This window comes from Amblyomma mixtum, chromosome 10, assembly GCF_055824585.1.
Source record: "Amblyomma mixtum isolate Tamu chromosome 10, ASM5582458v1, whole genome shotgun sequence".
In the NCBI taxonomy this organism is placed as follows: Eukaryota; Metazoa; Arthropoda; class Arachnida; order Ixodida; family Ixodidae; genus Amblyomma; species Amblyomma mixtum.
In genome coordinates, this window is record NC_143021.1 from 40313504 (window position 1) to 40340036 (window position 26533).

Sequence of the window (26533 nt, forward strand, 5' to 3'; positions counted from 1 at the left end):
TGGAGTTGTCTGCCTGAGGAGGAGCTCCCTGTTCATAGACAGTGGATGTACAGTGATATACGTGGTTTACTGTCAATGTTGCACCACAAGGAAAGCCTTCAGCCAGCGTCAATTCCTTGCACATGAAGGTGGAGCAGGGCAAATTTTAAACACAGAAAAGGAATTTCCCAGAGTTGATCGCTGTGTGTGCTCTGACGCCCTACTAGAGGGGTCGGGTGAGCAGAAAATTCCTTCTCACCCATGTTTATATCTTTATGCCAGAAAAAATCAGTGTATATTCTGGATGGAAACAGTATGTTTAATGAAGAGATTGGTGGTATGTTGATGGGAATCAACACCTGCCATACCACGAAGCACTCTTTTCTGCAGGACATCTGCTTATATGATTCAGATTTTTCAGTGTAGATTTACCCCACACCTACAGGCATCAGGTTACTACATGTCAAGAAAAAAAAAGTACTCTGTAAATATGTCCAGTCGAAACCCACAATAATGAAATCGCCGTGGACAGCAAAAAAGTTCGCTTTCGTGAGAATTTCGTTGACGCGAAAATGAGACACAAAAGATAGTAAACAGCCCGCAAAAAGAAAATTTATTGCCAAAAGTCGGTTAGCTTGGTTTGCCGAGCGTTGCCTTGCAGCAACTTCCTAATTTTATTTTCACATTGCAAGAGGTGGTAAATTGCCACGTCATTGTCGTGTGCACCTAAAAACGACCAGATCGTGTCAAAGGCGTCCAGCACATTCTTTGGGCTCACCTTCCCTTCATGTTTTGGACCTTGGTCCTCGGTTTTGCACACGCTGCCAATGATAGCTTCATCGGTCATTTCTTTATGAGCGTCGTCATCAGCGCGAATGAAACGATCAACACTGAGGCCCTCTGGAACAACGTGGTTGTCGACGGCACAAAGCGCACCCCATGCGTTGGCCAGCGATGACGGCACTGCGCTGGCAGCACAGCCATTGTGAAGTGTGTCTTTGTGCACGTTTTCATTTGGTGACTCCGAATCCGCGCGTGTGATGTCTGCTGGGCGAAGCCTTGAAGCAGTGCTCAATCATGGCCGGGCAATGATGGCAGCCTTCTCTTGCAGTGACAAAAATCTTCGTTTTTGAAGCTTCACTAGGCTCGTCAACACCGCGCTTCGCGTGAGCCACACTACAGATTTGCCAAAACCGAGTGACATCACGTGGAGTGCAGGTGGCCGCTGCTGCCGCCGCAGCCGTCGTCGCCGCCACGCGCTGACTCCGTTGACTGACCTTTCTCCGCACGATACTGCACATGTGCACCGCCACTTCTCCTCCTCACCACCGTTTGACCTTTCGCCGCAGCCGTGCCCATTTGAAAGGAGGGGTATATCAAATCAAATCAAATCAAAGATTTATTTTGCACTTCATACAAAGAAATGCAGGGCACAGGGACAAAAAAGCTTGTCAGAAGACAGCTTGACAGGGCCCCTGCGCCCTTACAAATTGCTGGCGTACAGTGCAACAAAAAGCATCACTAAGGACTGAAATAACATGACATAATTACCACAATCAAAACGAAATTAGGTACACAAAAGAACTACTGCAAAGATTTAGTTATTTTGACCTTGAGGAGTGATCAGTTGCAGACACATTTATTAAAAATTCAACAGATACGTCTTAAGTTCGGCCGGTTTCATGCTGTATACATTTACATTTTTTGAGATTAACTCATTTAGAAGCCTGCTTATACGATTTTCAATGCTGTTCCACCCCTGACTCGTCCTAGAAAACGGAACCAACCATGATTCCTGGTTCCGAAGAGAATATTGCACGTCAGGAGGCCGTTTCAAATTAAACAGTGATAGATATGCCTTATTATTGAATTTCAGGCATGTCTTATATCGCGTTATCAGTCGGTAGCTGTACAAGTTAGTGAACGGTAAAACGTTGTACGCTTGAAAAAGAGGCATTGATGGTGCGTCCCAAGAAACTCCCGCAACTTGCCGGAGAGCTTTTTTCTGTAATATGTGGATTCTATTAATATTTACCTTCGATGTTGTACTCCAAACTAAAGAGCAGTAGTCTATTTGGTATGAAAAAAAGGCAATTATATACCTGAAGTTTAAGCCTTGCAGGTAAGACATGACGGCAGTTACACAGTGCTCCAACTACTTCCGCCAAATTAGCAAGCACATAGTTCACATGCGAGTTCCATACCAAATGTTCATTAAATGTGACACCGAGCACCTTAGTCTCTGGTACAAGTGCAATCTTGTCTGGCCCAATATAGAGGTCAAATCTGCAACTTATGTGTTTTTGGGCCACAGTAAAAAGGATTGCCTTAGTCTTTTTAGTGTTAATATGCAATGAGTTTGCTTGGCTCCAATGGTGTAACGCCTCAAGGGTGTCATTGGCTGCATCATGAAGATCGTCAAGGCTGTCAGACCTTATAAATACGCTCGTGTCGTCTGCATAGATAATGAAGGAAGCATGGTCTGTGATGTTTACAATATCATTTATATATAAATTGAATAACAAAGGTCCTAAGACACTACCTTGTGGAACACTGGCTTTCAGGAATTCCGGAGTAGAATAGTCCTCATTTATTACGACGGATTGTTGCCTGTTTGTGAGATAAGATTTCAGGAGATTTATTGATACTCTCCGAAAACCATAGTGTTCTAGTTTCACTAAAAGTGTTTCGTGATTCAAAGAGTCAAAGGCTTTTGAGAAGTCTACAAAAATACCAATAATTAGCTCCTTTGCTTCTAAAGATTTTATTATGATTTCCTTTTGTGTTAATAAAGCAAGTTCGGTCGACATTCCTTTTCGAAAACCAAACCGGCATGGGGATATTAAACTGTGTTTTTCGCAAAAGGAATTCATTCTAGTGCAAATAATTTTTTCTAGTCCTTTGGAAAAGGCAGGGAGGACCGAAATTGGCCTATAATTTGAAAAGTTGTTCTTATCACCTGATTTGTATATCACTACGACCTTTGCACGCTTCATGTCTTCTGGAAATATGCCGGATGTCATGGATAGGTTAAAAATGTCGGCAAGAACCGACAAAATGTGTTCTAAAACGAACTTCACTGGTTTTATTTTGAGACCGTCAATGTCTCTAGCTTTACTGTTTTTTAATCCGAGAAACGCTGCGCAAATTTCACTATATGTCGTTGGAGAGAAGAAAGCGCTGTCTTTGTTGGAGGTGCATAAGTACGGAAGGTAGGACATATTATGTTTGCTATCTGCTAGGTTAACGAAATAGGAATTAAAGGCATCTGCTAGAGGCTTTCCTGTAAGAGTATTGCCGTCGCACTGTATTTCTAGAATTGGTTTGCTGGATTTACTTCGATTTAAGAGCAGGTTTAACGTGCTCCACAATTCGTCAGCATGAGCAATGTGAGCTCTTGCGAACAGATTGTTGAAGTACGCACGCTTGGCATTTCGGAGAACGTTCGTGACAGTATTTCTAAATTTTTTAAACTGAACCAGGTCTTCTTTTTTTCTAGATTTGATAAATTTGGCGTACATGTGGGTTTTCTTGCGTATCATTTCAAGGCACTCGTGCGTAATCCATGGCTTACGTATCTTTTTGCACTTTTTTATTCTTTTCAGGGGAAAAGACTTTGAGTATATGTCAGTGAAAATTGACATAAACTTCCTGTAAGCGTCATTTACGCAGTTGCAATCGTATACCGATGCCCAGTCAGCCATAGAAAGCTCGTACTTAAATTTGTCAAGAGTATTTGGGGTTATATCTTGTATCAAGAAAGTGTCTGAAGCGGCCAGTGTTTTTTTGGTGCAGTTTGTTTTCCAGAACATGTATATCGGTAAATGGTCGCTGAGAGAAGTCTCTATAACACCACACTCTGTATCTACGTAGCATTGAGTAATGAACATGCCAATGAGGCTCTCAGAGTCTGTTGTAATACGTGTCGGTTCGGTAATGACATTTCTGAAGTTATTTGATTCCAGTAACAACAATAATTCACTAGATGGGCTTCCTTGCTGTAGTATATTGATGTTCAGATCACCTCCTATAACAAGTGCCAGTTTGTTTTCATTGGCATAACTTGAAAGTTTTTCCATAAATTGGAAGAAGCTGCCTTCGTTGCCATTTGGAGGACGATAAAGAACAACGAACAAACTATTTCCACAGTGCACCGACAAGGCTTCATAGTTTACACACGAAATACTAAACGCTGGAAATATGCTTGCTGAGTGGGAATTTTCAATCAGCATCGCCACACCACCACCGCGTCTATTCTGCCTGTTTAGGAAGAAACTCGGATGTATACCAGGTTTCTGTCATCATCAGGACGTGGAACCTAAAAGATAAAGCTGATAGAAAGGCTATCAGTTCGTCGTGCTTATTCTTCGCTGACTGCATGTTGCAGTGAAAAAAACTGATGTGCTTACCAACCCCGGGGTAGATGAAATCTTGTTGCTTAATCATTGCAATTCTTTAAGCAATGAGGTGGATACATTGATACATGACTGGAGTTCGGGCATCTTATGAACACATGTATGGTAATCTCGGGACAGTGTGTGGCAACGTTGGAAAGCATGATGTACTGGGAAGAAAAAGTGACAGAAGCCAACAGCCACAGAAACCAAGGGGCACAGGGGATTTTTTTTTTAAAGTTATTTATTTTGTGGTGTTGATCAAGTAAGAATATTGCTGAATATGTTATCGCTTAAAGATAACTGATTAGAAAAGCAGAAGAAAAAACAACCACCTGCCGCCGGTGGGATCCGGAAAGTACTACAGCGCTTATTTCGGTGCAAAGAACAAAGGCTCCAGTGTCAATGCATGTATCAAAAAATGCACATTGTTTGCTTGGCTTGATAACGTAAAACGAGTGGTCGCAAGTATACACGTACAATTGAAAATGGGAAGAACGGGCACAGCACTGACAATGCTTATCAAGAGTCGAAGTTGGTGTCAGATAAAAGGTCAGGAGTAAAACAGCTAGGTGCGTTTTACAGTTCACTCTGTTGTAGGTCGCGTCGCTGGCGACTTTGGTACACAAGACAAAGAAAAGAAAGCTTCAGGAGGAACTTACAATCTTATCTACGTCAGCTGAGCTGGTAATCCTGATTGACGAAAGTTGGTCATTTTCTCGAGCGTAAATTTTGCTATTACGCACCCACACATACTTCCAATGTGCTTCACGTTTGCGCGCCGTTGCGAGGCCCAGGAGCCGTTTCAATTCTGGGCAAAGATGTTCATTCACGAACACCAGCTCTTCTGTTTCGAAACCGAGGTCAGAGCAGTTTAGCCTCAGACGTCGACACTTTTCCAGAAGGCTGTCTCGCAGTTGCCTACGGGCGAACTGAACGATTATGTTTGTCTTGTCAGAGTTCATGATCGGCACGCGGTGAATGACTTCAATGTCTGCAGGAAGCACAGGTACATTAACTTTGTCACCAATTTTTGCGGCCAGTTCGTGAAGGTTCTCTTCCGCTTTGCGTGGAATGCCCTTTATTTCCACGTTCTTGATTCGAGAATATTGCTCTACTCCAAGGATCCTATCCTCGTGCGTTTTCACCTTACGAGCTAGTTCTTCACACATCGTCTCTAGTTTAGTATTAGCAACTTTCAGCTCCTTGTTTTCAGCTTTAATTTCCTCGTATTCCGCACTCATAAAGCTTAAACTCTGTTTTATTTCTCTCATTTCCTTCCTAAGTTCTCTTTCAAAGCTCTCCTTAAAATCTTTTAACTCCGCTCGTAGCTCACGTTTCACTTCGTCAACCAATGCAGCTATTTCTTTAGACACCATGGTTCAGGAACAAAATCACAAATTGGCAGCAGTGGCAGCAGAAAAAAAGAAAGAAGAAGAAGAAGCTCGCACAAACCTGCGTGTAAGGGGCGCACTGTATGAGCCTCTTGCCGCCACTGCCGCCCATACAAGGCGCGCTTGCCCACAGAACAGGCGCAGACACTCGCCATGGAAGGAGAAGAAGAAGCAACAGTCGGACGGCGCAGACACACCGATCCAGAAGTGGTAGCCTGGGAGTTGGCTGAAATGCAGCGAGAGCTTTTCGCTTATCCAGGCTTAACCTCAGCTAAGCCACAGCCAATTTTTTTGGCTGGCGGAGACAACTGTTGAAACTGCTGTTCACACATGCACACACAGACCACCACCATCGCACACAACAAACGCACGTGCACCACTTCACAGGCCTAAAAGTGCAGCGCCGATGGATGGATGGATAGGAGCGCCCCCTTTGAAACGAGGCAATTGCCACCATGTTCAGCTTTTTATTTCTCTATTTTTGTTCAGCAGTGTTCTAAATTCTCATTAAAATTCGCCATTTTCTTTCACTATGGTTTACTACACTTCTAACCTTATGTCACCTCTCTGCTTTTCAGCCAGCAATCTTCCAATCGCTTTTTGCTAACTTCCACCGCAGATTTATTTGCAAGACCATTGTTATCTCTAAACTCTATAGGGCCTCAGGAAGAGTGACTGTGCCTGCATCAACATCCGGTTGGACACCATCACATTTCAGTATGAGGTGTTCAATTGTTTCTACAGATCTACACACACAGCACATGTGTCATCATCTTCATTAAATTTCTTTCTGTAGCTGCGCGTTCTAAGGCACCCTGGCCTAGCTTCAAAGAGTAGGGCACTGCCTCTTGAGTTATCATAGAAAAGTTCTTTCCTGCTCTGCCTTTTCCAGTACCGATACAGTTCTTCACTATGCTTCTTTTCCATTGAATTAATCCAATTTTGAACTTCCACGTTTGTAATCTGTTGTTTAATGCTCTTTCTTTCTCCGTGCTCTTTCTGGCATACTTACTGGTTAGTTTCCTAGTTCTTTTCCGCCATTGCGAGTCAACGCTCTTTCTGTATAAATATTGAAATACCTTAGCTGCCCACCTGTTAGCTGCCCACCTCGTGAACGGAAAAACCTTGTTGTATTACCATATCTACACAAGATTTCCCACAGTTCGAAAAGAATTGGTCAACGAGCGAATGCAACCGTCGTGTTCTCGGTGCCGAAAAAACTTGCAACGTTGTGCAAACTGGGAAAAACCAACACCAACAAAGCGTGCGGATGCGCAACTAGGCACCAAGAGCCCTGCGTCACGTGCGATGAAGGTGTTGAGTATCAAATTTCCTTGTCATGCGGGAAACACTATATCGGCCAGACGGGGAGATGTCTGAACGAGCGCCTAATGGAACACGCTCGCAACGTCAGAAATGGGCAAGGCGGATCACTAGTTGACCACATTCTCGCATGCAAGTCGAAAACCTGTAGCCTTTCTTTGATAAAAGTGTCGTAATAGGAAAAAGCAGAGAAAGGGTAACGCGCGAAATCATTGAAGCCGAAAAGATAAATAGGTCAGGATGTGCATGTGTAAGCACACCTTCCATTCTCCTCTCAGATAAAGAGCTAGTTTTTCTAAGGAACTGATACTGTTCGCACATGTGATTACTGTTTTCTGGCGTATAAATGTGGTGCTTCAGGAGAATAAAATTTGTTGGACGTTAGCGCTCGTGGTGTTCGTCTCTTGTGTCCTCGTCTTGTGCTGCGCTACAGTGTATTGGATTTATCAGAGGACTGTTTTAATTTTGCTCGGACGAGGACCTGAACTTCTTTTGTCCATCTTTCGCCTATCTCCTCTTCGGATTACTGTGCCCTCTTTGCTTTTATGTGCTCCCTTGAAGCCGCCCATCGTTGTTCGATGGCCTCCTTAATTTCCATATTCCACCAGCTTCGTGGCTTCCTCTTTCCACTCCAGCGGTTTACTCCTTTTACTTGTTTCAGTTTTGTACTGATGAGTAGTTAGTATAACTTATTATAATCCCACTTTTCCATGGGGCGTTTCTCGATTGCTTTCTCTATGTCGGCTGCTATTAGCGCTATTTGTTTGTCTTTTTGACTTTGCTGCATTTCTCTTTTGATTAGGGCTCCCAACTGTAGACTACAGTAAAACCTCATTAACCCGGATCTCACGGGACTGGGAAAAATGTCCGAGTTAACCGAATTCCGCTCACTGTGCCACTGCTCACTGTGGCATTCAGGCTAATGAAAAAGCAGATGAAGCGGCCCGTAAGTGCCATCAACATCAGAGATACATTCTAACTTTCTTCACGAAATCTGATGCGTCCCAAATGGCTAAAAGTTTTGCTTCCGAAGAAACGTATCGGCTTTGGAGTTTGCCGACACATCAGTACCAATTTCTTCACTCAATCGACCCACATCTTAGATCAAGACTCTCACCCAGAATTCCTCGACATCTGGAAACACTTTATCATCGACTTCGTCTGAATGCTGCATATACAAACTGCTTACGATACCGTTTTAGACAAATGAACAGTCCGCATTGTGACAACTGTGCCTCGATAGAAACTGTGAAACATATCCTGCTTGAGTGCCCTGCGCATGCTAACGAGCGTGCGTACTATGAACATTGCATGCAGAAGCTCTGCCCAGTGCCCCTAACAATGGACAAAGTTGTAGGTCCCTTATGAACTTTCTATTCACATATTTAAAAGGCATTGGACATCTCGATAAGCTTTAAATTCACTTGTACGTTACCTTCATGCATTCTTCATGCAGTGAACTTCGTCAGTCCATTTGACGGACTATGCACTCCATCATTCCATAGGTTACATCAATACTCGCCATTGCATCCTTAGTAAGCATTTGTTGGGTGAGTTGGTGTTTTCGATGATCCATAACTACAGCGCAAACGACAGGACAGAGATGAAGAAGGGACACCACACAGCGCTGTGTGGTGTCCCTTCTTCATCTCTGTCCTGTCGTTTGCCCTGTAGTTATGGAGCATCCTTAGTACCCATTTCATGGCCGCATTTTATCTTCTTTTTTTTCTTTTTTTACCTCTTCCACACTGCTCTCCTTCTGGCTTTATCTCCCAAATTCCCCTCCCTGCGCAGAGTAGCATTTTTAAACGCCGGCTAAACTCTCTGCTCTTCATTAAAGAACCTCTCTCTCTCTTAGTCCCCGAAATACCTCCTGTAAAGAGGCAAGATCGTGTCTCCCTGCCTGACGCCTTTCTTTATTGGAATTTTATTGCTGACTTTGAGGAGAACTATGGTAGCTGTGCAATCATTATAAATATCTTCCAATATTTTCACATAACACTCTTCCACGCCTTGATTCCGCAATGCCTGCATGACTGCTGAGGTTTCCACTAAGTCCAATGCTTTCTCGTAATCAATGAACGCATATATAGGGGCTGGTTATATTCTGCGCATTTCTCTATCACCTGATTGATAGCGTGAATATGGTCCATTGTCGAGTATCCTTTATGAAAGCTTGCCTGATCATTTGGTTGATTGAAGTCTAAGGTTGGCCTGACCCTTATATTACCTGAGTAAATATCTTGTAGGCAACAGACAATAAGCTCATCAGTCTGTAATTCTGCAAGTTCTTGAGGTCTCCTTTCTTATGAATTAAGATAATGTTAGCGTTTTTCCAAGCTCTAGGTACGCTCGAGGTCACAAGGCATTGCGTATACAGGGTGTCTAGTTTTTCGAGCACAATCTCTCCTCCATCCTTCAACAAATCTCCTGTTATCTGATCCTCACCAGCTTCTTTCCCCCTTTGCATTGCTCCTAAAGCTTTCTTTACTTCCTCCTTTGTTGCTGGCGGGATTTCCCATTGCTGTGCTCTACTGCCTCTCTCAGTAACTTGATGATTGCAGTCGCTACTGTATAGATTTGGGTAGAACTCTTCAGCTATTTTAACTATCTTATCCATATTGCTAATGACATTGCCCTCTTTGTCTCTTATCGCATGCATCTGGTTTTTACCTATGCCTAGTTAGCTTTCTCTTCACTGTTTTTAGGGTACCTCTGCTCTTTAGAGCATGCTCGATGTTCTCCATGTTAAACTTCCTGATGTCGGCTACCTTGCACTTATTTATTAAATTCTACAGGTATAGGAGTTCTATTCTGTCTGTGGAGTTAGACGTCCTCATGCTTTGGTGTTTCTTAATAAGATCGCTTCTTAATCAGATCAGAAAATATTATGTGCCAGCTATCTTTAACGAATTACCGGATGATTTATTTTCTTTAACCACCCACAAAAAACTGCGTGTTGCTGTTCAAGCGTTAGAGAATCTTTAACATGTACTAAAATCTTATCAGTGCTTTTTCATTCTTTCCGTGCCAAAATTTTTGTGTTCTTCATGTTTACGTCTTTTAATTTTCTTTCGCCTCTGATGGAGCTCTGATGTAGCGCGAAGATTGCCGCGGCTGCCGGTTGTCGCCGCACAAGCCCACTTGTGGCTTTGGTGCTTCCGTTTCTTTGTATGTTCAGATTATGCTGAATAAAGATTATTATTATTATTATCTTTAGTCTCCTGAGATAGCTTCCCAGTATCCTATCGAACCATCCTACCGCCTACTTCTACAGTAGTACTTCAGTACTGTATACACCTCATCTGTCCCCCTAACCTCACTGAGCCCTGTGACGTATCCCAATTAATACCCTCTAATTCCTCCGACAGCACTGCTAAGCTAGCCCCACTGGATAAGATCCTAGCGTTAAACGCTGCCAGGTTCAGTTTCCAATGGCGGCCTGTCCGGAGCCAGCGATTCTTAGCACCCTCCGCTGTGTCACAGGTCTGACTGCCGCCTTGGGCACTGGTTCCGCAGCGAGCGATGGAAAGAAAAATGGTAGGCGTAACATTATTGGACAGGAAGAGGGCAGAGTGTGTTAGGGAGCAAGCACGGGTTCGTGACATCCTAGTTAAAATCAAGAGGAAAAAATGTACTCATATGCCGACATCATAGTCGAAATCAAGAGGAGAAAATGGGCATATATGCCCTGCCCAAGCAGGGCATTATATCTTTGCGCAATGTACATGCGTCAAGTACACATTAGATGTTTTGCAGTGCATGACTTGTGCATTTACATGTGTACTTCGTTGATGTTTGTTATTCTTATATATTGTCTGCTAGAGGGCGGTGCTGCTTTTCTTTTTGTTTTCATTGACCTGTATTTGTGTGTTATATGTATTAGCCCCCCACTCTGGTGCCAAATTGGTGCTGTGGGTAAATGACAAATAAATCAATGATCGGCAGAAAGCTAGGTGGGGGCAGCAGCTGGGCTGCCGTCGTGCAGTGGGGTGAAGTGTGTGGGACACAGATTCCCCAGAGTGCACTGCATTCGACCACTCTGCAGCAGTGGATGGTATTCAGAAGAGGTGGTCGCACTCGGTGCAGGCATTTGAGAGCGAGCCCAGCGGCAAGGACAAGCTGCCCGGGCTGGAGTGGACAGCAGAGCAGCTCTTCTTCATCGGCTACGCCCAGGTACGCTCACAGCGGAGCATTTATTTACTTATCAGGCACTGCATGCATGCATCGCCAGTTGACCGCACACTGCATCAACTTTATGCAGACACTAATCAACTCTAAAAGCAGCACTGAAAAAATAGAGAACAGTTCAGCTCGACGAACAGCAAGATGCAAATACAGATTAAACTGTGCACGCAGCGGTACAGGTCCATCAGTGAATGGATAAACATCTTGCAAAGCAAAAGAAGACCTAAAACTGAGTGGATAAGGCCTTCAGTAGTGTTTTCAAAATCGGGCACAGTCATCTGAGCAGATTTCTGTCGTTAATTGTGTTAGGAATAAAAAAAGTACTTAGAAACGTTCATGCAGCACTCATCAGATTTAATCTTGTTGATGTGTCTCTCCTGCAGGAAACTTAATTAGCAGTGTTCTATCAATACCTGTTTTATTCCTATATATATGGTGATGGAATTTCAGTCTTGTATATAGTATTTTTCTGCCTGAAGAGGACTTTTTCCAGCCCAGCCGTTCATGTATTTCAGAGCCTCCGAGAGTAAAATTACCATGTCTTGTTACAAGGACAACTGAAAGAATTGGGAAAACTCAGATGAAAGAAGCCAGCAGTGTTTGACAGAAGGAAACAATGGAGATGCTTGTTTTTTTTTTTTTCTATTGCTGTGGTGGTTACAGAAGTGAACTAACCGAACAATAGCTGTAAAAGATAATGTTTTAGCCAGAGTATGTCAAAAAGATTGCACTGAAACCTTGTTAAGGTAGGAGTGCAAACTGCTGGGCTAGTTGGTTCATACTGCAAATAAACGGAACCAGCGAAAACAGATGCAACACAAGAACAAAGAAGGCACACACCACAACGCTGGACTTACAACTGATTTACTGCGATGAAGAAATGCTCAATTTAAAAGAATTTTCTGCCTGCGCACACACCCTACAGACAATACACTTCGCGCACCACATGGTGACATGGCTACTATAATGATAAAAACTTGCACTCTTTTTCGATGATAATCACGGACAGCTCACTGACGCATTTCTGCTTATGCTTTCTGATCAGGAAAGCCTCCAATAACTCACGCTCACGTTTAGATTTCCCCCGCCCGATAATGCTGGCAGTGTGAAAACTAGGAGTACACTTGCAGTCCTTTACATGCAAGGCTAGATTGCTGCCTGTGCCAGTGCCCAAAGTTGTGCGATGTTGCCTCAGGCGCTCATTCAAGCATGCTCCGGTTTGGCCTATGTAGATTTTCCCGCATGACAATGGGATTGAATACACCACGCCCACTGCGCATGTGGTGAACATAGTCTGGTGTTTCGTCTTGCAAACACCAGTTCTGCGCAGGTCTGCAGAGGTTTTGGCGCACAAACCGGACAGTTTTCAAGGGGCAGAAAATGCCATAGTGACATCAAACTTCTGAGCCACTTTTTTCAGACCATGTGAAGTCTTGTGGAAGTAAGGCATGACTTCCAACTTTCTTGTTTTCACTTCTACTGGCCTGGCAGCCTTTGAAGATGACTTCAGTTTTTTCCCCAAGGATTCCGCCACCGCCACCCAAACCGAGGGGGGAAACCCAGAACATTGTAGCCGTTCAACCTGCTCCGCCAGACTTTGCTGCATCACATGAGGGCAACTCTTCTTTAAGGCATTCAAAAAACACAAGTTTGCAATGCCGTGCTTCACTAACTTAGAATGGGCCGAATCATACGGCAACAGTGCCTTCTTAGACCTGGGCGCATATTTCCAGCACACGTGTTGATTGGGTAAAAAAGTCAATTCTAAATCCAGGAACCTAATGGTCTTGTCAGAAGGAATCTCATGCGTAAAAACCAAGTTCTCAGAACATGTGCTAAAAATATTTAAAATCTGGTCTGCCACAAGGGTAAGCTGGTCAGTTTCGGGTAAGTTCAAAATTACTAAAAAATCGTCAACATATCTAAAAACCCTTACAACACGTGTGTCGTTCAAAGAGCCCTGCAGCATCGAGTCAAATTTTGCTAAAAAAATGTTGCACAGCACAGGCGCAACACAGGAGCCAATGCAGATTCCATGTTTTTGCACAACATAATCATCTTCATGCTGTGCAATCGTAGAATTCAAGTACACTTTTAAAAGTTGGAGGAAGGATTCTAAAGTGATGCCACACTTATTCTGGAAGGATATTGTCCCAGATCTTTCAATTAATTCGCGCACAGCAATAAAAAGTTCGTCACGGGGCACAGAATAAAACAAGTCCACAATGTCCACCGAGAAGGCTGCATTAGCGCCGGGGAAACCGCGATTGAGGCACTCCACCAGGCTCATTGAACCCTGCACAACAAAAGGATCCGCAGGCACCAGGCCCTCGAAGGAATGCTGTAGGTAGTTTGAAACCACTTTTTGCCACGAACCTTCTTCCGTGACGATCGCCCTGAAAGGGTTATCAGGCTTATGTGTCTTTGCTGTGAAGAACACACGCAGGGCGTCTTGTTGGCATTTACGATCTTTCAATCACGTGGCCACTTACGGACGTCGTGCGAGTGCTACTGAACGCTCCAGTTGCGAGTGTCTGTGTGTGTGTGTGCTCGTTCGCGAGCAGGACGAGGGTGTCTACTTGGAGGTGGTGAACTGGGTGCAACCCATGAATTTGGACGCCGTGTTACGGCGCACGGCAGGCATGGTTTTTCGCTGGTTCCCTTTATTTGCTTGTTAAGGTATGACACCACTTCTCCAAAAAAAATTTTTAACAGTGGATAAAAACCAAAAAATTAGTTGTCTGAGTTAAGAAGGATGTTGTTTTATTTCAGCCTTATCAAAATGGTAAAACCACTGAAAAAATGTATTTTTATTTTTAAAACACATACTAAATATACATTTGATGGCAGCAGCCATACATATATAAGTGCAGGAGCTCTACAATGAACCAAAATAATTATGATACCATCAATTGTCATTGTGCAATAGTGGAATGACCAAAAACAATGGTTTTTGTAGAGGCATCTTCGGAGGAAAAGCAGACAGGAAACAAACTGCACGATTTCACTTATTGTGGTTCATTGCACAGCTAGATATATAAGAAATAAATGTACAAAGTTTCTATAAAAGATGTTGTATGTCGAAAAAGTTAGGACCGGTCGTGTAAGAAGGAATACAAATGGCAAGAAAAGTGAGTTTCGAGAAACGAGGCTAGAGATAACAATAGGACATCCACCATATTTATCAAAGCTCAGCTCCTCTGTACTTTGCTCGTGCGGCCGCTCAGTTTTCTTTTTTTTCCTGCATTTTTCACGACATTGGTGGAACATTTCCAGATACGTGGTTGGTCAGGCAAGCTTTTTGTGTGTTCGAACCAGGTTTGATCTCAGTCTGTTTCAGAACATCTAGTGTACTGCATTATCATTGTTGACGTGGCACATGCCATCGTACAAAGCAAACTTGAATGCTGGCATCCTGACATAACCAATGCAGCATGTTCCAAACGTCTTGCATCGCTTTTTTGAGCATTCTACTTAATAAATACAAACAGGAATAGACGTAGATGATAATAGATGGTTATTATAAGTCTAAACTGAGAAATGTACAATTAACTAAGAATGCAACTATTAGGTTTTTATTTAGCTGAAGAACTTTTGGTTTCAGTTTCACGAGATGCGGAGGGGTTACAACTTTGGCTGTCTCTTTTTAATGGTATTACTTAAAAACGTGATTTTTGATGCAGTTCACTCAGTAATGAACCGGCATTTTAAAGAAACAAAATTTGAAAAATTGAATTCTATCAAAAATATTTGCGTTGAAAGTGGCCTCATAGCTTGGTAGACGGCAGAAAAACTGTGTGCAAAGCAGCAGCGTGACCTAATCGAAGGCAGCCTGAGTGTATCCACTGACCTGGTCAAGGTATTCCATGAAGGAAGGCACAAGCGAAAGCTCATGCAGGGTCATAGAAATCCGCCATGTCTGCTATCGAGTGCGGCCTAGCAGCTACTAAGGCAGCCTCGAATTAGACCAGGTCCCAGCTGCTCTGCTTGCGCAGTGTGGCTGGGCCCTCAGCTTCCTCATAGGCATTGCCTGCATGGAACGGTGTTTCCACGAAGGTGGCAGCTCCCACAGTACCTTCCCACTGCCTTGCGCGTCATAGCCACCAGCGGTGGTCACAACAAGCGCCACCCATGGGAAGCATGGGAGGTAGCGCATAACCAATGAGATTGGGCCGCCTGCAGTAACACACGGCTCTGCCAGCGGTGTGGAAAATGAGAGGGGACAGTAATGGCATGGCTCGGACACTGTGATGGTGGCGGTCCTACGCCTGCAACGGAGTGTCCACCGTATAACCTAGCACCACTGGAATGTAGATCACCTGGCTGCTTTGCTGTGTACGCCCTGACGAGTTGTGCGAGGATTTCTTGCTACTGCATCCTAAGCATTGTCAAGGCGGGTGCGTCTTAACAAGGTTTCAGTGCACCACAGGTCACCAGTGGGAGATGCTAACCTCTGGAGAGGAATAAGCCAGGCTAGTTGGTACACTCTTTGCATGAAAACAGCGCAACAGACGGGACCAAGAACACAGGCACTGACTGTCAACTGAAAGAAATTTATTGCAGCAACGGCAATGTGTAGAAACCCATGATAAAAAAGACATTAAAACCAGGCGATAAGTTTCTTCGCAATCAGCCATGGAGAAATCTGATCTAATAGAAGGAGTGCTGACGCACTTCTCTCCTTGTTGGCATACGCTTCAAATAATTTGCATTCAAGCTGGTTCTTGTAGCGTACAGGAACCTTTGTCCTGTCCAAAGTGGCAGTGCACCGGCAAGTGGTCCTTTCTTGTGCCGTCTTTAAGATCCCTGTTATGCTCTCTGAGCCTGTCACTCAAAGAGCACAAAGTTTGTCCAATGTGTGATGATGCACACGATAATGGAATATCGTAGACGGCTTCCTTTAGGCAGTCAACGAAAGCTTTTTCACGTTTCTTCCCACTCTGTTTTGGCAATGTATCTACTCGGCTGACCAGCTTGCAAAGTTTTGCCAGTTTGTTTGGTGCACAGAAAACCAACTTGACGTCGGATCGCCCGAAGGCTTTTTTCAGCAGATGACTCACCGCGTGCACGTACGGGATTACAACAGTTGACAGTCAGCGCCTGCATTTCTGTCTTCTCTTCTTGGTCCCGTCTGTTGCGCCGTTTTTATGCAAAGAACCTCTGGACGTCACAACTGAGCTATAGAGTGGCTAGTATGTTCTATAAGCTCTGTACCTTAGCTGAACCACAAGAATCAGGAAATGACTCCAGGCCCTGGCATGCTGCCACTTGCCAAAGGGCACCTCACTCGATCTCCTTTAAATGGCTTTGCTCTGTGTTGCATGTCTTGTTTCACATGTACTGTCGGGGACAAAAGTGGTGTACTCCACGCGACCGGAGCAACGGAAAACTGCGTTGCAACGCCATCTGCAGGCGCCATCCCGGACCCAGACTGCCAGTCTGTGACCTTTATTATCAGCAGGCATGCCGCTTGACTCGTTTCAATGTTTCGTGCTTTTGCTCGCCAAAATGCTGAGTGGCGCCGCAGCAGCAGCAGTCTGGTGGCCCTCTTTCGTGTCTTCTTTTTTTCAACGCGCGTTCGAGATATGGCTTGAGAGCCGGCGCTCGCACCGTCATGATGCGATCAAATGCCCGTGCGCATGTGGCTAACTTGTCGTGGAAGCAGCGCATTTTTGAAACATTGAAACGAGCCAAGCGGCATGCCTGCTGATAATAAAGGTCCCAGATTGGCTATCTGGGTCCGAGATGGCGCCTGCAGATGGCGTTGCAACGCAGTTTTCTGTTGCTCCGGCTCCCGCCGCGTGGAGTATACCACTTTTGTCCCCGATAGTACCTGTTTAAGTTAAGGTAGCGTCACAGACAGTGCATCAAAAAGAAGGGTGCAAACAGAATTTCTGCAACTGGCAACTGTCAAGCTTATTTCAAAAGAAACTGGCTACTTTAAAGTGCAAAACAAAAAGTGTTTTTCTTCATTAACACAGTTTACATGTTTTGTTTTTTTGCACTTTTTTTTTGTTCTTTTTCAAAACCAGTACACACACAGTTTGTTGGGCCCATAACCTTCAGGGCTACTGATGGGTCCAAATGCTCAACAAGCACAATAATACTGGCTGAAAGCGTACGTTGTTGGGCTAGTCGGTCAATCATGGTGAATACAAGGGGGGTACTGCGCACAAAAAGACAAGGACAAGAAGATAACACAACAAGCGCAGATTGCGCTTGTTGTGTTATCTTCTTGTCCTTGTCTTTTTGTGCGCAGTACCCCCCCTTGTATTCACCAATACTGGCTGACCTTATCATGACCGGACAAAGTCACAGCACACTTCAATAATTCACAGAAAAATAAGGAACGTTGAACTACAAAACTATGTGGTATGGTCAGTTAGAGCTTAACATAGTCAGCTGTAAACAAAATTTCTTAATTAAATCTGACAGACTTCTTTATTCCTACATTTCCATGGCAATCAACAAAACATGTTTTAAAGATGCCGCAAAATTATTTTTTCTTTTACTTCATTTGGCACTTCATTCCACACGTGGGCTCCATTATATTCCATGAGTCGCTGGCCGTACGTGTTATGACAAGGTGGTAAGTGAAACAAATTGTTAATTGCAGCTCTTGTTTGTTTCATTGGTATCCTGAATAAACTATGTGGCAGGGGTTATTGGATCTTATTATCATCATCATCAGCCATGTTTTAAAGATGCCGCAAAATTTTTTCTTTTACTTCATTTGGCACTTCATTCCACACGTGGGCTCCATTATATTCCATGAGTCGCTGGCCGTACGTGTTATGACAAGGTGGTAAGTGAAACAAATTGTTAATTGCAGCTCTTGTTTGTTTCATTGGTATCCTGAATAAACTATGTGGCAGGGGTTATTGGATCTTATTATCATCATCATCAGCCATGTTTTAAAGATGCCGCAAAATTATTTTTTCTTTTACTTCATTTGGCACTTCATTCCACACGTGGGCTCCATTATATTCCATGAGTCGCTGGCCGTACGTGTTATGACAAGGTGGTAAATGAAACAAATTGTTACTTGCAGCTCTTGTTTGTTTCATTGGTATCCTGAATAAACTATGTGGCAGGGGTTATTGGATCTTATTATCATCATCATCAGCCATGTTTTAAAGATGCCGCAAAATTATTTTTTCTTTTACTTCGTTTGGCACTTCATTCCACACGTGGGCTCCATTATATTCCATGAGTCGCTGGCCGTACGTGTTATGACAAGGTGGTAAGTGAAACAAATTGTTAATTGCAGCTCTTGTTTGTTTCATTCGTATCCTGAATAAACTATGTGGCAGGGGTTATTGGATCTTATTATCATCATCATCAGCCGTGTTTTAAAGATGCCGCAAAATTATTTTTTCTTTTACTTCATTTGGCACTTCATTCCACACGTGGGCTCCATTATATTCCATGAGTCGCTGGCCGTACGTGTTATGACAAGGTGGTAAATGAAACAAATTGTTAATTGCAGCTCTTGTTTGTTTCATTGGTATCCTGAATAAACTATGTGGCAGGGGTTATTGGATCTTATTATCATCATCATCAGCCATGTTTTAAAGATGCCGCAAAATTATTTTTTCTTTTACTTCATTTGGCACTTCATTCCACACGTGGGCTCCATTATATTCCATGAGTCGCTGGCCGTACGTGTTATGACAAGGTGGTAAGTGAAACAAATTGTTAATTGCAGCTCTTGTTTGTTTCATTCGTATCCTGAATAAACTATGTGGCAGGGGTTATTGGATCTTATTATCATCATCATCAGCCATGTTTTAAAGATGCCGCAAAATTATTTTTTCTTTTACTTCATTTGGCACTTCATTCCACACGTGGGCTCCATTATATTCCATGAGTCGCTGGCCGTACGTGTTATGACAAGGTGGTAAATGAAACAAATTGTTAATTGCAGCTCTTGTTTGTTTCATTGGTATCCTGAATAAACTATGTGGCAGGGGTTATTGGATCTTATTATCATCATCATCAGCCATGTTTTAAAGATGCCGCAAAATTATTTTTTCTTTTACTTCATTTGGCACTTCATTCCACACGTGGGCTCCATTATATTCCATGAGTCGCTGGCCGTACGTGTTATGACAAGGTGGTAAATGAAACAAATTGTTACTTGCAGCTCTTGTTTGTTTCATTGGTATCCTGAATAAACTATGTGGCAGGGGTTATTGGATCTTATTATCATCATCATCAGCCATGTTTTAAAGATGCCGCAAAATTATTTTTTCTTTTACTTCGTTTGGCACTTCATTCCACACGTGGGCTCCATTATATTCCATGAGTCGCTGGCCGTACGTGTTATGACAAGGTGGTAAGTGAAACAAATTGTTAATTGCAGCTCATGTTTTGAAGGAGTGTACGATGGGGGGCTAGTTGGTAATCCATGAACTAAGAATGAAAACCACGCAAAGGACGATACACAGGGAAGAAGTAGACAGGACGAGCGCGGACTCTACTTCTTCCCTGTGTATCGTCCTTTGCGTGGTTTTCGTTCTTAGCTCTTGTTTGTTTCATTGGTAACCTGAAAGAACTATATGGCAGGTGTTATTGGATCTTATTATCATCATCATCAACCTGACTACGCCCACTTCAGGGCGAAGGCCTCTCGCATGTCTCTCCAATTAACCCTGTCCTTAGCCAGTTGCGGCCACTGTATCCCTGCAAAACTTCTTAATCTCATCCGCCCACCTAACTTTCTGCCGTCCCCTGCTACGTTTGCTTTCTCTTGGAATCCACTCCGTTGCCCTTAAGGACCAGCGGTTATCTTATCTTCGCAGTACATGCCCTGCCCAAGCCCACTTCTTCCTCTTGATTTCGACTAGGATGCCATTAACTTGCATTTGTTCCCTCTCCCACTATGCCCTCTTCTGGTGTCATAAAGTAACACCTATCATTTTGCTACCCATAGCTCGCTACGCTGTCTTTATGTTGAACCCTTTTCGTAAGCCTCCACGTTTCTGCCCCATAGGTGAGTACGGGTAAGATACACCTGTTGTGTACTTCTCTCTTGAGGGGTACTAGGAAACTGCCATTCATGATCTGAGAGAAGCTGCTACATGCGCTCCACCCGATTGTTATTCCTCTAGTTATTTCCCTCTCATGATCTGGATCAGCTGTCACTACCTGCCCTAAGTAGACATATTCTCTTGCTACTTCCAGCACCTTGCCACCAATTGCGAACTGCTGTTCCCTTGCTAGGCTGTTGAACATTACTTTGGTTTTCTGCATGTTAATTCTTAGCCCCACCGTTCTGCTCTGCCTGTCCAACTCATTGATCATGCTTTGCAGTTCATGTCCTGAGTGACTTAGCAAGGCAATGTCATCAGCGAATCGCAGATTACTTAGGTATTCTCCATCCCCAATTCTCACCATTTCAGGCCCCAGAATACCCCCTGTAAACAGGTGGTGACCAGCATTGGCGAGATCGTGTCTCCCTGCCTGACACCGTTCCCTGCAGGAATTCTCAATTTTTAATCTCTCCTCCGTCCTTCACCTATTTCAGCCATCTTTAGTTTATATGCCACCAACACTGGAAGTATATGAAGCTGGAAAAGTGGCCTACTTCTCCGCCGGATGACCTGCTAGTGGTCTTGTTTGCACCTCTCTCTTTGTGCCCTGTCTGCCCTCGCCCTGACTGGCTGCTCTGGGTGGGGTCGTGCAGTGCTTGGCCCCACTCTCTCTTCCGGGGGATGCCAGCAGCTGGCTTTCCCCCACTGACGTCTTGTCATGCGCCACTTGCTGCACCATGGAAACCAGAGGGAAACAACTAATGTCGGGTGTTTCACCTAACGTGTTCTGGAACTTTCTAAAAAGAGGTTTTTTTGGGTTGGAATAGCGCTTTTATCGGCACAGCACTCTCAGCGGTGTAGTGCATCGGAGCACAGTTAAGGCGTGCTGACAAGTAGAAATGACACAGTGGGCTGGTTCACTAATATTGGGCGGTGACGTGGGCAGATTAGTTTCTTTTTACTTAATCTCTTGTATCTCATATTGTATTAATTAGTTTCTTTTGCACACTTGTCGTTCTTTGCCCCCCTTACTCAGTGCCCTTCTGGGCCCTGTAAGGTATTGTGAACAAATAAATAGACAGGCAGACTCCACTGCCGCCTGCTGTGGCAAAATCCCGGGGTGCCAGCATTAACACACCCGCCTTGGTGTGCCTTCAATCTGTGCAGCAGGTGCAGGAAATCTTGCACACCAGTTTCTCCCAGAAAATTCGTGGCTCTTTTGTGCACTGCCAAGAGACATTGCCCTCAATAGTTTGGGGACCAAGAAACTAGATCTCATCAGATAATCTAGAAAAAAAAAAACTTTTTTCTATGCTCAGCATTTTTTCTAAACAATGAGGTATCAGCAAAGAGTAAACTGCGAAACAAAATGCTGAGCGATAAAAAGGAAGTAATTTTTAAAAATTTCAATGAGACCTTGTTTTTCTCTCATCTGGAAAATTCAAAGGGGTGTCACACGGCCATAAAGTTTGTTTTTTTTTCTGATAAAAAATATGCAGGAAAATCACCTTTGACAGTGCAATAAAGAGCGACAAACTTTGTGGAAGAAATTGGGGTGGGTCGATTGGCATGGAGCGACTGCTGAGCAGGCATCGCTGGGATAAGTCACTCGCTTGCTCAACACAGCGTAACAGTCTGGCCCACCTTTTGATGATGCATGTTTGTCTCAGGGTTCTGTCATCTAATTTTTTTCATTGGTAGCAGCATTTTGTTCCACCAGCTCAACTCCAAGTTGTGCATTAATTACTGGTAAATCAAATGGTCAGGCTGAGGCTAGTTATCTCTTTTGACTACATTAATACCGCAAAAAAAATGGTAGTTCATTCATATAAAAAAATAAATTAGCTGAAAAAAACTGTGGTCTGAAATAAACACCAAAAAAAGTTGTTCAAATTAAAAAAAAAAAAACTCAAAAGTGTAAACTCTACTATACAACTGCCATGTGTCAGCTGCCTTGAGTTTGTTTTGCACGTAGTAGCGGCTTGTAGTAAAGTGCTGGATGAAGCGGCCTGGCATGCCAAGTCATGCTGCATGAGGTTTCCCAGTAAAGTTTGCCACCTGAGAGCATGGCCAAACTAAACTGGCATTGACTCCTTTTTGCGGTCTAGCCAGGAGGTAAGTTCGTGAGCAGCCATGTCTCAACAGCTGGCACTGGGGTGCTTCTGTGCTTGACCTTGCAATGTCTTCGCAACACTGCATGAACATACCTCTCTTCCTGCAGTCCATGTGCGAAGAGGTGCTGCTGAGGAGACTGGAGATCTGGAGCCTGGTCAGCTCCTCTGCACCCAAGAGGCTGAGGTAGGGCTTTTGATGGGCCGAACAGTGTTTGCAACAGTAAAGTAAGACATGATGGTGGGCTAGTCGGTTAGAGCAAAACAGAACTGCGCGAAGATGACGGGACAGAGCTTATTACTTTTGCACTGTTACTGCTTACAAATGATGACGTAGGAGTGCCTTCTTGACCTCATGCTTACACTTTCTGTGTGGCCATATTCACTGCTCTGTTCTTTGCTGTCGGGTTTTTGCATCCGCCTCATTTTGCATCCAGAAGGGTGACCACGACTGGAAAATACGCGAGATAAAATGCCGTGTTCAAACTGTCTTTCTTCCTGCACGCCACCAGTGAAAGGAATAAGCTGCCTCGTTGCATTGTTGAATGCCAGTCTGAGGCAAAGTTCCGAGCACTGTTGTCAGAACTGTGGTGTGCATGCATGCTCAGCTCCTCTTCTTGTCCTTTTCTGAACAATTTACTGATGTGGACACTCTTTCTTTATCATCTGCCGCCAATTCTTTCCCATCCTGTGCAAAGGGTTGGCACATGCTGTACGATTGATTGTGTGTGCATGTATTCGCCCTGCAATTCTGCCTTCATGGCTCTTCAGAAATGTAAACACATAAAAGGGAAGCTCTTTGCGGCATAGTAATGCCAGTGGTGGCAGACGCCAGAAACGGGTGACTAAGGCTAAGTAAAGTGATTAGCTAAATTGTAGGCACCTCATTGCAATTAGAGACAATATTACTGATTGCAGTCAGAGATTTGTAGCCGGTCGTTAGTAATGGCGACATCAGTGTTTAGGATTTTCAAAATGGGATCACTCTCGCCACGACTAATTGGGGTCATCTCCATTCAGAAGGGCGCAGAGCGACGTCAGTCTAATCTCTGTGATCTGCCCTGCCTTTGCTGGAAAGCACTGCAGCATGGCTGAGATTGTCGCCTGGTATGTGCACTACGGAGTGTCGCGATTTGATTCACATCACTTTTCGTCCTTCCAATGGTTTTCAATGTCACAAGAAAGGGCCCAAGTTAGTTGAGACAGAGTGGCGAAGGTAACTACGGTGTGGAAATTCTAAATCTGATATGAATGAGGGATTCGACCAGAGCGTGTGGGCGATTCCTCTGCCCGAGGACATGCAGACAAAGGTTCGTGCCAGGTCTTAAGAATAAAGCGGTTTAATCTCGCATAGCAGGTCGTCGTGGCAGAGGGTCAGGGCCCAGCTAACCATGAATGCCTCCAGGTTGGCCTGTGCGTGTCGAACACGGTTATTTGAAACATTCATGGGATGTCCACTTCACATTTTTAGATGTAACCTGGACTGTCAGTGTGCAATCCCTTTTATGTTCCAGTTCATGTTCGACATTAGTGGGACCTTGCAGACTTTATTTAGACAACCTTTATTTTTAGCAGTTTGCATTTTTGTCCTTGCTTTGTACTTGCCAAAGCTTTGGCAAGCAAAGAGGACAGAAATGCAAACTGTGGGCTCATTCAATCATTAATGCAACCTGAAGTCATATTCTGTAAACTTAGGATGGTGGCACTCTTGCATGATATGGTGCATGTATATAAAATACATATTTCTATGCTACCAATATGTGCCAAACAGAGAAAGAAGAACATTGCACAAGAAAGCATGGAACTAACAACTGCACTCCTGCTCATTAGAAACTGAAGTTGTCTCAATGGTGAAATGAATAAAAAAAAAGGTTATCTGACCTCAGTTTTCAGAGGCACGCAGCAGTCGTGGAATGGTGCAAACATGCAATGCTGGCAGTAATAATCAACTTATACTGACTAGACCTTTTTCTTGACAGCAGTAGGCGCAAGAGGTTTTTAGGTTGTATGAAAAAGGATGCCTTTAAACAAAAAATTAGGTGCTCCTGCCATTTAAAACGTAAATGGTGCTCTTTAATGAGCCAGATATCAATTCATTTCACATTTCTTTTATATCTGGAGCTTTCTCGTTTCAATGCTGGATGAAGACATCTTGGTATATATTTAATTTTACATGGGCCAACTATAGCTACAATATTTTCAGCCAAAAAAACTTAAATTGCATCACCTGCGCTCTCACTGGAGATATTTTGCAGAAACATTATGGATATCCACGGGATACCCACAGAATGTGTTACAGATCACATTATAAATAACAATAATCAATGTCCCACGACAACACCGACACGACGTTCATTAGACGTGCACTTCCAGAAAAATTTAGTGGATGTCCCCCCAATCTGCACTCCAGCTGATGGACGTTGAAACCAAATTGGGGCACCCTTTAGAGATAAGTGGTTGGCTGGGGGGTCTTTGTGGCAGGAATCAAGAGACTGCCTTGGGCACCCCCGCTTAAGTAGCCCCCCCCCACTGGGAAGAGGAAGGGTGGTCGCAGGGAGAGGTGCGTCTGGGGTCCGCCAGTAGGTCCATGGTGTCGTCGAAGGGGGGCCTTGCCGGGGGGCCACTCAGCGCTGTCTGCTGCGTCTTGAAGAGCTCTGGTTGGCTGCCCTTCTGGAGAGGACGCAGCAGGGAAGGCAGCCAGCATACATTTTTGCGCTCTTCCTGCAGCGCACACTGAGTGTGCCGCAGAGGGAGCTCCTCTACTGGGCCGGTGGCTCCGCTCCTCCGGGGTCATCGCCGCGAAGGGGCTGCGCCTCACGCAGTATGAGGCGGCCCTGGCCGTTGGTGGGTCATGGAACCTGCACCAGTGGCTGTGCCACTCCTGTGCCGAGTGGTGGGCGACCACCCTTCTTCGGTGGCAGTTTTCCGTGCCTGCTGGTGCTGTACGTGCCAAGCTGCAGCTTGCTTGAGGCCATGCTTTGAGGGCACAGTTGAGAGGCACAGGTGCTACCTGGCCCTCAGGTTGTAGCGTCGATTGCAAACCATGCCGCTGTTTCTCCCAGGGGTGAGAGCACCGCATCACCCCGATTTTCTGCCACTTCGCAGTCATCGTTCTTGCGAAGGTGGAAAGCCTTCAGATCAACAACGTGTACTCGACCGGTAGTTTCGCCATTTGTCAGCAACTGCAGCTGATAGCTGAGCAGTCTAGTGCGTGCCTTAACTTCGCACGGTCCAGCCCACTTGTGCGCTAGCGGCAAAACCATGCACTGCGTTACTAAGTGGGTGCGTTTTCTTGAGTGCTAGGTCACTCATGTTGAAAACGACGTGACACCGACCTTTGTTGTACTGATCCACCTGCTCCATGCGCGCGACTTCGAGGTTTTCATGAGCCGCGCACTGCGCTGCCTCAAGAGGCTCCCGGAGCCTTGCCGCATACTGCAAAAGCAGAGGGGGCACAGGCCCCGCCACGTCAAGTAGGCCATTCTCTAGCAGAAAAGTGATCTCCTTTTCAAAATTCAAGTGAGCTGGTGTAATGCCCACTGACCTGTTCACGGTTGTCCTTGTAGAAAATGCAATTTGGACAGCCGCGCGTCCCAATCTCTGCGCTGCTCGGTTGTCACAGCCAGCATGCTCTTCAGATTTCAATTCACCCGCTCGGTTATGTTACTCGAAGCGTGGTAGGGACTCATTCTTTTGGGGCAGATTTGAAGCGCCCGACAGGAGTCTACAAAGACAAAGTGAATGTCTCCAGCAATTTTTCCCAAATTTGTTCCAACACAAGCTTCCTAAGGAAGAAAACCTCAATCCACTTGGAGTAGTGGTCCGTTATTACCAGGATGAATTGGTTTCCGTGCACGGACCGAGGGAGGGGTCCCACGACATCGACCATGACATGCGACCACTTGCCACGGGTAGTTGCTAACTACCGCCTTCATCATGCCAGTGGGCTTGCCCGCCCGAGGCTTGGCTACCTGGCATACCAGACAGGTATGGGCGTATCCCAGCACGTCCGTTCTCATGCCTGGCCAGATCGCGACACGGCATAACTTGTCTTACTGCCGCTGCCATGGCCTGCCAGTGCTGAGTGAAGAAAGTACTGCAGGAATCGT

At 44.6% G+C, this 26533-nt stretch overlaps 1 protein-coding gene across 1 annotated transcript in view; it reads left to right on the forward strand.

The window, feature by feature from the left end:
- Nucleotides 1–26533, forward strand: part of LOC149325638 (endothelin-converting enzyme 2-like) — a 226290-nt gene that overhangs the window by 194758 nt on the left and 4999 nt on the right. The window contains exons 16-17 of the mRNA XM_089562709.1: nucleotides 11180–11266; nucleotides 22535–22611. Of these exons, the coding sequence (XP_089418835.1) occupies nucleotides 11180–11266; nucleotides 22535–22611 (164 nt within the window). The remainder of the gene's footprint in view (nucleotides 1–11179; nucleotides 11267–22534; nucleotides 22612–26533) is intronic.